At 39.5% G+C, this 12,372-nt stretch overlaps 1 protein-coding gene across 2 annotated transcripts in view; it reads right to left on the bottom strand.

Annotated features, from left to right (window-relative positions):
- Positions 1-11,947, bottom strand: part of LOC147331382 (serine/threonine-protein kinase 4-like) — a 42,150-nt gene extending 30,203 nt beyond the window's left edge. For both annotated transcript variants that reach the window (XM_086293662.1, XM_086293663.1), the window contains exons 1-3: positions 11,523-11,947; positions 2,161-2,241; positions 422-550 (exon numbers count right to left, since the gene is read on the bottom strand). In XM_086293662.1, coding sequence (XP_086149788.1) covers positions 422-550; positions 2,161-2,241; positions 11,523-11,566 — 254 coding nt within the window. In that variant the 5' untranslated portion in view covers positions 11,567-11,947. The remainder of the gene's footprint in view (positions 1-421; positions 551-2,160; positions 2,242-11,522) is intronic.
- Between the last annotated feature and the right edge of the window lie 425 nt (positions 11,948-12,372).

Here is a 12,372-nt window from a genome sequence, read left to right as displayed (position 1 = left end):
TCTGGTACACTTCCCAGTGAGAAACAGACCATAATAATGTGTTTTCCCTGGAGAATTATATAACAGTCAGTTGGTGTGGAGGTGGGGCTGTCACCTTATGGGAAAGCCCCCCCAGAAAAACTTAATGAAACTTTCTAAATGTTTCCGCAGAGGCTGAAATCACTTACTGTAAATGTTTCGAGTATCTGCTTCACTGCTTTTCAGCAATTTAACCAAACATCTACGCGCACACTTCTCTTACGGGGGACTTTTTTTAATCCAGTTTGAGGTCGTGTGTAATTACAGGGCGGAAGGACGTGTGCAAAAGATGAGCGGCAAAACGCTGACCACACAAAACACCAAGTCACACCAGTGATGCTCTTACTGCCTTTGGGTTTTTCTTATGTTTCATGGCACGGATCGAGTTCAGTAACGCATGTACCTGTTACACTGCTGCATGATGGAGATCTCCTTGATGATCTCTTGCAGATCAGACTCCACAGGAACTTGTTTGATGGCTACGATCTCCCCAGTTTCTTTATAATGAGCCTTAAATACGCAGCCGTAAGACCTGCAGGAACACAAAGAGAGGCTTAACATGTTCTTTCGGCTGTTAATGACTGAGATCAATGAGCAGATAGTTGTTATCTCCAAGTTTAACCAAACAGTATCGAGCCACACCCAAGAGTTGGTGAGGCTGCTCGATTATAACAGAATTTAAATGATTTTCATCAACTTAAACACAGACAGTTACTGAACTTATAAACTTCATTTTAACAGATTACATTTACTGAAAAAGGAGAGAAGCCTTTTTCTTTTTCAGTCTAAGGGATGCTCGTCTGTCCGTGCTGGCCTTTACAGCAGGATGTGTGAAGGTGCACAAAGCAGTAAAAAAGCAGAAGCTGTGAGCTCAGGTGCCTCGGAGGACCTGCATGACGGCCAGCAGGTGGGCAACAGCGGCCCTATATAAGTCATAATGTCCGAGTTCCCAGTCGGGTTTTTAAAAATGGAACGATCCCTCAAGTTGGATTTCCAACTCGGAAAGTCAGAGGAGCCCCACGAATCCTGAGTTAAGGATCCAACAGTGGATGGAAAATAGTCAAAGCTAATCTGTGCTTTATTAATATTGATCTGTGAATAGCTGTAACGTGCTAAGAAGCAACAAATCCTCTTTTTCCTGCTTTTCCAACCGTATTACTGGAACTCACTCAGCTCTGAGGTGAAAGACGCTGAGCGATCTAGAGACAAACGCACCTGTTAACGATCTTTCCACAGGTCTTCCTTCAGAAACCTTGTAACTTTTTCTTTCCCTAGATAAACTCTTTCTTTCAGTCATCTTGTACTGCGCTTAACTAGACAGCAAGTGAAAAGCACGCCTCTGTATAGGAGAGCGGTGGGCTTCATTTCTAACATTGGAAAAATATGAGAGGGTTGTAGCAAAACTGAATAGAAACTGTGAACCTTTTATCCTGATTATTTTGTTTTCACAATCGCTGGAAACCAAAATTCAAGTAACCGTCTAAGAAGAGGTCCTTCTTCTCTTTCTCCACTGAAAATAGCCCTCGGGGGGGTTCCCACACTTAAAGGTGTGGCCTCCCAAAAACTGTCTGCGAGTTCCTGCAGTGGAAAGACTTCACAGACACATTAATTAGTGACTGATGTCAATAGTAAACATCAGTGTACTATTCAATTTATTTCATTACTTTCCCACCAACAGTTTTTCTCACTTTGACAGATGAAGCAAGAGTGAGAAAAAGCTGTGATATGAGCATGAAAGAAAACGGGTATGAAAAAAATAGTTTCATTAAAGCCAGCGTTACTAATAAGACGTCTTTATTGCAAAAGTCGAGCAGCACCAAATGACTCTGATTAATTGCAGGATCATTAAGAAATGTCTGGAATCAGCTATGACGCGTGCAGGCGAGGAGTCAATCAACCGCTCGGAACAGGAAGCACATTGCCTCTTCATATCCTGTTTCTCAATGTTGACAGGCAACAGAGGAGGGCGGAGCCTGAAGTCTGACAGGAACAGAGATGAAATGAAGCAGAAAGAAGGACAGAGATACGGAGAGGACCAGGATGACTAACACAGTCCAGGATGACACATAAATACAGGCAAAGTGAAACTTTGCTCCTGTCAGGACCGAGGTGAGCCTCAGACTGTACGGCTACATGACTCACCCTTCACCCAGCTTCTCCAGGACATCAAAGACTTCCTCTGGCTGCTTGGTGAGACTGTCCTCGCTCAGCTTCTTCAGCTGTCTGCAGTGACAGAAAGAACAATTTTCAGGATTTTTGTTCGTGGTTTTTGGTTATTTGTCTCATCGTTTGCAGCACACGATCACAGCTTTTGTACACTACATGCCTCTAAAGCACTTTAGGACAACTCCTGCTGACCTAAACTGACACTCTGGCACTTTCACATTAAAAAAATATTGCAGTAATTAACACCTGAAAGTAAAAAAAAAACAAAAAAACAATTGTAAACGCATTAATTTGGTGCAGGATCTTTATTATTATTATTATTATTATTTTTTGTTCCATTTTCCACCCTCAAGATAAAAAAATGTTAAAAGCTTAACATTTCAAGGCCAACATTTTATGCAGTAATGAAAACAGTGAATACATTTTTTTCCTTCCAACAAAAGCATGTGTGTAATCTGAGAGAAGACTTTATTACTGAATTCAGCCTTCTTCTGAGTGCTGATCACGTTCATTCTCTCCTGAAACATTAAAATATCTCCACAACCTTTGAACTAAAGAGACAAAAATATCTCTACGCAAACAAAAATAGATGCAACATGTCCCAGATGCAGCTTGTGATGAGATATTTTTTTAGGATAACTGAAGGTCCTCTGCTCACAAGTCCATGGGAATAAAATAAAAATGCAATACTATGTTATAATAGCATTACTTCTACAGTTAGGCTAAGTAATGCTAATATGATCACGATATTATAAAGGGAACACCCAGACATGCAAGCTTTAGTATGAAATGTGGTCACTTAATTTTTTTTTAAAATTGGCATTAATTTACAAAAACAGGGTCACTTTGAACTCCTGCTGATAAGCAGATGAATACACCTACATATTAGGGGTGCAACGATACTCGTATTGATAATACCGCTGTATCGAACAGTTCAATATCAATTTGATATTGAACTGTTCGATACAGTGCTTTCATTTCGGTACACATATGTATCGAACAATACAAAATTATTTATTTATTTTATCAACTTTTCTTCTGACGATGCTGTCTGTGTTGAGAGCTCAGTGGATCTGCGTTCGACTACTCCGCCTAGGCTGCACTGTCGAGCGCAGATCCACTGAGCGCAGCGCAAGCTAGCAAGACAGAAGCTAAGCTCGTTGCAACATGGCAAATTGAACCTCCCCCACCCTCATTCAGATCTGGCCTTTGGAACTATTTTGGTTTTCATGTGACGTATGACCCTGAAGGTAAGCGCGTCATGGACTAAAGTAAAACAGTATGTTGGATGTGCCACGCAATGCTCAATTACATGGGTGGGAGCTAGTGCATAAGCGCAGTTAGCTCGTTAAGGTGTTGATGCCGTCCAGCCCCATACACGGGGCGATCGTGCGGTAGCTCGTTAACGGAGATTTGTTGTGGCGTTAACGTCATTTCAGATTAACGCTGACAGCACTAGTGGGAACACAACGAATATGACTGCACATTTACACCGACATCATCCTAGTGCAAAGACAAGTGGAGGCAGACAAAAACAACAAGCACGCATGCTACAAACTTTAATATGTTTAATATGCTGCTGAGAATATAGCCCAGAAGAAGCGTATAGTATAGCTTTTATTTTGGAAAGAGCCATTTCTCTGTAATAAAGATGAGTGATTCCTCAATCAGATAGATTTTTTTTTACTACTTTGTTGTTTCAACAACATTAAATTTAAAAACTGTACTTCTGAGTTAAAATATATATTTATAACTTAAATAAATGACAAATTAAACATTTTTTTGTATCGACAAAATACCGTGAATTTTGTGTATTGTTGCACCCCCAATCAATCAATCCTCTCTCTCTCTCTCTCCACAATTTATACTTTATATACAACAAAGTAGATTACTGATGTTCAACGAGCCTGAGGAGTGACTATCTTGTTTGACCTGATATAATTATGACAAAGAGTCTTTGTTACTCTAAGATTATAGATTTTCTAGTTATTTGTGGAGACATGAAAAGTTTATTTCTAGATTGTTAAGAGGCAATTAAACAGATCAAGTTCTGTAACAAGTTACTTTTTCTACAAGTACTTAGTACAGTAAGGGAAGTGTAAAAGACTCTTGAACAGGTCGGTTCTTTTTATTAATATTATTAGAAAAAAAAGCACAAAATAGTGGAGCAACATCGGTTAGCAGTAGATCGTTTTCGACTCAGAATCTTTTCTATTAACTAGAAGCTGTTGGGAATGTTATGATTTAAGTAATAATGATGGCCTTGACTCCGAGACTCTGAATCACAGCAGCTGTAAAACAGAGTGGCAGCTTCTGCTTGGGCAAATAAACTATGATTACTTTACTGCTGAGTAATAACAGGGAAAAAACTGTAGCTGGCTGCTGTGCTGAGACTTCAAGCGTATACCTGAACTTACCTGGACTGTATTTACACTTCTGTGAGAGAATTTAAATCCAACTCAGTAAGAGCAGGTCTCATTTATTCTAAAAACAACTGACCAAAGAGCCAGCCGAGTCATATCCTGAATAATCTGCTGCCTCCTCTCTCGTTGTATTTGACTTGTGTTTGTCTAAATTTTGTGTTCTGAGTATTTGGATTAGTATTTATAGTATTTAATGATTATTATTGACGTCTGAGGGACACTGCAAAGCCAAAGCAATAAATGCTGTGTGTTGTTCCAGGGTCATACTGCATGCTTATCTCTGTAGAAATAAACATTCAAGTATAAATAAATAATTAATAATAAATAACACTAGTAGGGGTTAGTGCAGTTTGAGCCTCTTAGCGACAAAAAGGTTTATCTTATTTCTTTAGCCACAAATAACACTGACCGATTTCAAACGCTCAGCCCAACACAGCACTCAGATATGAACACATGAGGACTATTTCCATTTTAATCTGCTCTAGTTTGAATTGTGAGGCCTGATATTACAAATGGTGACTGTTATTGCATCTACAGAGTAAACAGAGATGTGTTTTATTGCCCTTTTTATAAGTGTGCATTCATCAGTGGGATTACACAAAAACCTGACCGACAAACTTTATGCAAAGATAAGGACGTGTGACGTGTGACCAGAAGAAGTCTGGAGCAGATCAGAAGTGTGAAAATGATTTTTATGGTCTGAGCTCAAAAAACATCATACAAGATTTTTTTTATAAGAATAAAATCCAAAAACAAAACAGCAGAGATGGCAGAGAAGTCTTTACAACACAGAGAACATCTCTTTAAGAACATACTGAACGCTGAGAGCCGGTCTTTCTCTTGGTGTCTCAGGCAGCCTGATTTGTGAGTCTGTGCCTCTCTAAAGCCAGCAAACCACATTTTCTACCTCACACTGCCCAGCACAGCTCAGTAAGCCAAGCTGTCCAGTGTATCAGCGTCAAGCCACAAAAGAGAGAGTGAGAGCAAATCATTGAGATGCTAATCTACCACAGCAGCCCATGATCTGCTTTTCAAGTGAACTTCTAAAAACGCATGTGTGGATCTGCTGAGGCCAAAAGACCTGGACTCCTGTTCCTAAATTTAAAATCTTTTAACCTAAAATCTCCTTTCCTTGTATATGCTTCAAGTATGTCTATTTTTCCTCTAGAAATTCAGTCACAGTCCGACTGATCAGACTGATTTGTTCACTACCAACGTCTGCTTATAATATTCTTCCATATTTATTAAAACACTGAGAAAGAAAACCTTGTGTTTATATTTTTTTAAAGCGGCTGGCAAGCAGCTGTGATGGTGATTAATGAAAACTTTCACACACGAGTGAAAGTTTTATCCCAAGTATCCCACAAATAAGAGGATGCTAACAAATACCAGCAGACATTACATATTAATAACATGAATAACAGACACCGTTAAAAACAATGAAAACGTTTTTTTATTAAAACTCAACGTGTATCAAATTGATCAAAGCAATGTTAAACAGGGGTGAATGTATTTGGCCCAAATGTTCCCTCTAATCTGTCAGCCACAACTCCGTCACACGTCTGCCTCGTGTGTGCCAGATGTCAAATGTGTGTTTTGACATTTAGACCACATGTGGCCGACCCGCTGCTCGGTGGAAGTCACATACAGCCTGTCTCCTGTCATTTGGGGCCACGTCAGGCTCAGGCAGATATTTGCTGGTATTCTTACTGAGACTGCCGGTTGGAAAATTTTTACATTTCGCCCAACCCTGGAGTCTACTCTGTATATTCAGTAAGTATATGTATTAATATACATATACTTAAGTATAAAATATGAAATGTATCATCGTACCCATCAGTAACATTACTGGACAGTGTTAATTTAAAAGCATAACACTAATATTTGTGTCTAAAAAGTGCTACGTTTCTTTTAAAGACCCTTTTTAAAGTCTACCCGAAACTAGACACACACAGTAGGACCTGCTTCCCCAACTATATTTGATGAGCATTAAAAACATGGTGCCAGGTCTTTTTAAGCATAGGAATGAAACAGGACTGTAGCTTTTTACATCTACATGGACCAGTATTGTTCCAATCATTACTTATAAAATCTATTTCCTCTGCTCAGTTTATCAAGACACCACATATTTTCAAAAGCGCTCCGACGTTTTCGGAGACGTCTGTTACCCACTAGCTCGATAGCTAGCCGGGGGCAAGGCTCACTAGAGCCGTGAGAACACCGGACTCCCGGCAGATCGTTTTCAAACCCACCGCCATCTTTCGCTACTCAGGTTAAATATATATGAGTCACTTAGATAACTTAAAATGTTGTTGTTTGGCTTTTTTTTTGTATTTTATTTGTTCCTGAGTAAATCGGTTTGGCTGAGATTAAAGTTATAGTTTTTACACAGCTGAATAAACGTCAAGCAGACAGCTGATTATCAGAAGTGTGAGATGCTGGAGAATATACTCCGGTGTCCTGTTATATTTTAGATAGCAAGGAGTTTATTAAACTTCACCGAAACAATCTGCAAATTTCATAAAAATTTAATAAACTATCATCTTGTCTTTACTTTTAGTTAGCACAGACCTGAAACACTTAAAGCTGTAAGCTAATGATAGTTATATAAGAGCAGATGCTGCTGGTGCAATAAGCTGTACGTCCAATGGATGATGATCTGATTAGTCGACTAATCGCAAAAATAATCGGTGACTAGTCGACTATCAAAATAATTGTTTGTGGCAGCCCTAGTAACGATATATATCACGATATATTCTTTTCTTCTGTATAACGTATTTTCCACACTATAAGGCGCACTTAAAATCCTTTAATTTTCTCAAAAATCGAGAGTGTGCCTTATGTATGAATTCTGGTTGTGCTTACTGACCTCTAACCAATTTGGGGGTGCAGAAATCTGTTAAAAAATGTTTTAGTACAACTTTGGTAAGCCACACTGCTTGATGGATTGTCGGAGCATTACTGCCGTATAGTGATGCGCGAATCATGAACGAATCGTTCAATACTCGAGAATCATGATTCACAAGCCCAACTGACTCACTGACTCATCCCTGTTGCTGTTAGAAGCAATATATCTAGCTTATAATTACAACTGTGGAGAAAAACACAACATCCAGTATCTCAACAAAAACGTTTCTGCTCTGAACTGGAAGAAAAAACCCTGAGTAGAAGCTCACATCAAGACAATAGCTCCACGGTTCACAGTAGCATCGCTCTGCTAACATGCTAACAGCACATTTGAGCTACTCACCCCTCCCTCCTGGCTCACAGCTTCATTTTTTCTTGGTTGGCAACCAATGTTAAGGCGCATTACCGCCCCCTGGCTCACAGCTCAGTGGACATTTAGATGAGAAAATATATATTTGACACATTTAAGGAAAATACTAATAAAATAAAAATAAACATAATAAATGTTTATTAAGCAATTTTGATAGGAAATTGCTTAATTTTAGAAATGTTTTTGCTCTTTTTTGCTCTATAAAATAGTTGTTTTCTTTTAGAATCATTCATCTTAGCAGTAGGATTTACATGAAAAGAGAAACAAATTAAGTTTGAGTGAAAATGTACATTTTTGCACTCTCTGGTCGACTGACTCAGTGAATCAAATGACTCAAAAAACCCGATTCACTTTGGTGAGTGACTCATTAAAACTCAATTCAGTAAAAAGAATCAAATTTACCACCACTACTGCCGTAGTGAGGAGCTTCGCTGATGCTATACACGGGCCAAACTTCAGTCAGGAGAACAACTGAGATTACTCATCCACAATACGAGGTTAGTCATTAATATACTGCAACATGGGAATAGAGCAGCTGCCAGAGAATTCAACATTAATGTATCAATGTTACGGAAGTGGAGGAAGCGCAGTTTTTGGATTTCCCCATATTTCAAAAGTGCTTCATCTCTTTGCTATGACTGTCGCCCGGCATAATTTGCAGATGATAATGGTTCTGCGATGCTTTCGACCAAAACAGGTGCAGCTTGATGACATCATCAACATGCGCTATCGCGATAGAGCGATATAGTCAAAATCTCTATCGTTGGCCAAATTTCTATCGTTTCTATCGTGTATCGTTTATATCGCCCACCCCTAGTCTGCCAGCCACCAGCCTCCCTGCAACTGCAAACTGGATAAGCAGCTAAGAAAATATTAGACTGGATGGGTTTAGGTGATCTGCTTCAGGAGACGATGAAAATAAAGTAAAAGCAACATAAAACCCTAAAAATAATATACCAAGTCATTTTTTATATCCTAAAATGAACAAACAACTCATCCTTGCACTTTTATTTTGAAAGACCCATCACTCCTAACACGCTAGGTCCTTCCCATCTCTTGACTTCCTCTCAGCAGGTTGTTATTGTAACACACCTTAGTGTCATTCAGCTGCTTCTACAGGGTCTCTTTATCCAGGTTACAGGTGGAGAACAGACTCATGTACCACCGCACTGAGCTCGCAGAGCAAACGACGACTATCATCAGCAGCTGCAGGGCAAGACTGTGGAGTCCATCCACAGGACGACAAACTCAGTACAGCAACAGTGGATTTTGTTAGCCTGTTACTGATCTGCACAAAGTACTTGCTTATTACGGTATTTGCAGAGGAAGGCCCCATAAAAGTATTTATTTAATAATTCATTTAAAAGAGCACGACTGTGACTCCCCCACACACCTGAGGGTGACAATGAAATACATCAGGATATACAAACATGATTTTATATTTGAACACAAAGTCTAACCCAGTCTTGCAATAACAAGGGATGAAACCAACACAAAAGTCCTGCGTTACGTCAACGCAATGAGGAAACAGTGGATGAGTGAGTTAAAATGATAACATAAGAGCGGCGAGTTTTACCAGCATCCTCCTGATAAGAGGGGATAATAGGAACCTCTCAGTTCCTACTGTCAAACACGCTGAGCTCACAAACCAGTTCCCACAACAAACAAGTTCACGTCTGTTATGAGCTGCTCAACATCAACATACAGAGTGATGACAGCGAGGAAAGAAAAAAAACAGGATGCATTTTTAATGAAGAGTTTGTTGTTTAGTTTTCATTATTCTTCTTCTCTTTTTTATTTTTAGCATTTATGGTGTTTCATGGTGAAAATGTCTCTAAAGCTGCTCAATAATGGAAAACAATCAGTTATTTTGGCTGATGCTATTTAACACGATTACTCAGGCTTTAGAAAAATTGTAGATTTGTTACATTTCAAATAAGAAAAGATGCACTGCTTTCCCTGAACTTTAATTATAATTCAAACAAACTGAACAAAACGTGCCACAGCTTAATAGGGAGCGAATCTGAACTTGTTTGGCACAAGAGAGGGACAAAGGTAAAGAAAGGAGATGTATAAGGCCAAAACAAAAGCATCCTGAAATATGTTTTCCATACAATAGATTTTAGTCACTTTCGGCTGATCAGTTAATTTTTTTATGTGCTTTATATTGGTGTAATTCTACAGAAACTAAGACTTTGATACAAACAGCCAGAATATCACATCGAAGCTCTAACTTCCTGTACCTTAATACCCGAGTGGAACTAGACAAGTGAATGCTGTGACGTTTAAGGACAGCTCAGGAAACGAGTGAACTGCAAATACATCATCATAATGGAGGGTTTTTTCTTTGGTCATGAATAACTGATCAGGCAACCAAGACTTTCCTGTGTTTTGTTATTCATCTCGAGAAACCAACGCATTAACTAAACTGTGGTTTTGAAGAATGTTTACACCACTATGACTTGTATTTTATATGTGTTTGGTATTTTATAGCTTATTTAATATCGCGAGTACCTGCCGAAGGATTGTGGATGGAAAACATTTAATTTGGATATAATTGAATTGGTACAAGTTTTATGGGCATAGCACCAAACACATAATGACTAAAACTAATCTAAATTTAGAATCTCAGAGAAAAGCAATTTTTACCTATATTTACAACTTTAACTGAACAGGACATTAAGCCACTCCTGTCTATATATTTTTGCACATATACAATTATACCCGTTTCCTTTTAAAAGCCTAGTCACACTATCACACATTTCACAACTTCATATCTGAATCAGGTTATCTGCAGTGTAAATAAAAGATCTGCAGGTGCAGAGACACAGCAGCCACACACAGGAGCAACAAAGCCCCGCATGAATCACACTCATTTCATTAAAACGTGTTCTTCTAACCCCTGTATCATTCTTTCCACCTGCCACAAACCCAGTGCTGTGGACACCCCACACACTCACACGAAGTTTCACACACACAGCTCTTCTGTTAGAATTACTGCGCGTTTTATTGACTCTGAGCTGATTCAGTAACAACCTGTTGGAGATTAAATCAGATAATCCGAGATCTTCAAAGAGATTTACGGCATTAAATTAGATCACTGGGCCTTTGATGGTGACAAGCCCAAGGATTTGACACAGCAGATCAAGTGTACACAGGCGGCTTGGTTAATGCAATAAGAGCTGGGATAGCGTCGTACTGACAGGCCACTATTTATTTAATCAATTAAGACAAAAAAAAGTTCTGTTTGCAGCTTCTTAGGTGAGAAACGTTTAAGATCTTAAGGAATCGTAAGACTGACTTTTGACTTTTTGTTACAATTTCTGGATATTGTGAAAGAACAACATATCAGAACAGACTCTTTTAAGACATAAACTACATGTAGGACAGCACGATCCATTAAAGTTACCCATAAGAAGACTACAGGGGACATGGAGAAGCTTTAAAGTCGTTTTAACTTAATGTCTGTTTTATCGTACAGTCGGTTATGTAATGCTACAGCCTCATTGAATAGATACCAATTGGCCGGAAGATTGCCACCCCACTGACAAACTTCACCGACTGCTACCGTTAGACTGATAAAATCAATGAGATGCCAGCCATCAAAAAGCCTGTTTTCATTCTTAGCATAGCTTTACCTGCGAGGGTTATGCCTCATCTGTACTTTGTCCTTGTAGTCCATGATGTCCTCTTCAGGAGAACCGGACTCTTCTGGATCTTCTGGCCTGCAGTCAAACTCGGGGGGAGCTGGCCAACGTTTCAAAGCAGACACTCGATGCTAACAGTAGCAGACCGCTTAATGCTAACTCGCTCGCTAACTGGCTAGCAGCAGCTAGAGGGACACTTAGCCCGCTCCTCCGCCTCACAGCAGCCTCCCCGCTGCCGCCGCTGCTGCCTGATATCCGCCAAAAATACAACGTCCGGTCATCATTCTGCAATACAGGCTCCACACACACCGCGCGTTTCTTCCAGCTGCCGTATTCTCATCACTGAATTCATCCTCCTCTCCCGTCCTCCAACTTTAGACTTGTTTGACAGACCGTTTGGCAGCCGCTGTGACATCCACCTGAAAAAACCAGGAAGTGTAGTAGAAGGCGGTGCAAACAAAGACTGCAGTGCGGGACGCGGCCAGCAGGGGGCACCAGATAGAATCCATCCATCCAATACACGACAGTTGTTCAAGTATGTTGAAAAAACAATTATAACACCGAAACATGATAAGTTACTAATATTATATAAAGTTACCGTATTCTGTTTCTGTTCTTCATGTTTGGAGCGGGGCATGTTTTGGGTCGTTGTTGTGTAGGAAAACAGACCAAAGACCCAGACACAGATTTACTGCTGACTGCTTGAGATTTTCTTTCAGAATCTTCACACATCCTTTTTTCTTCAATTCATTTCTGTTAAATTTCATTTATAGGGTGAAGTCTAGTGATAGTTTTCTTTGAGACTACAATTCCCAACTCAGTCCTTTAGTCTTTAGAAACA

The sequence above is a fragment of the Aulonocara sp. 'chitande type north' Nkhata Bay genome, linkage group LG5, assembly GCF_057382095.1.
Source record: "Aulonocara sp. 'chitande type north' Nkhata Bay isolate Kocher_YH1m ecotype deep benthic linkage group LG5, A_spYH_male_GT1.1, whole genome shotgun sequence".
NCBI lineage: Eukaryota > Metazoa > Chordata > Actinopteri > Cichliformes > Cichlidae > Aulonocara > Aulonocara sp. 'chitande type north' Nkhata Bay.
This window is presented reverse-complemented; position numbering and strand designations above follow the sequence as displayed.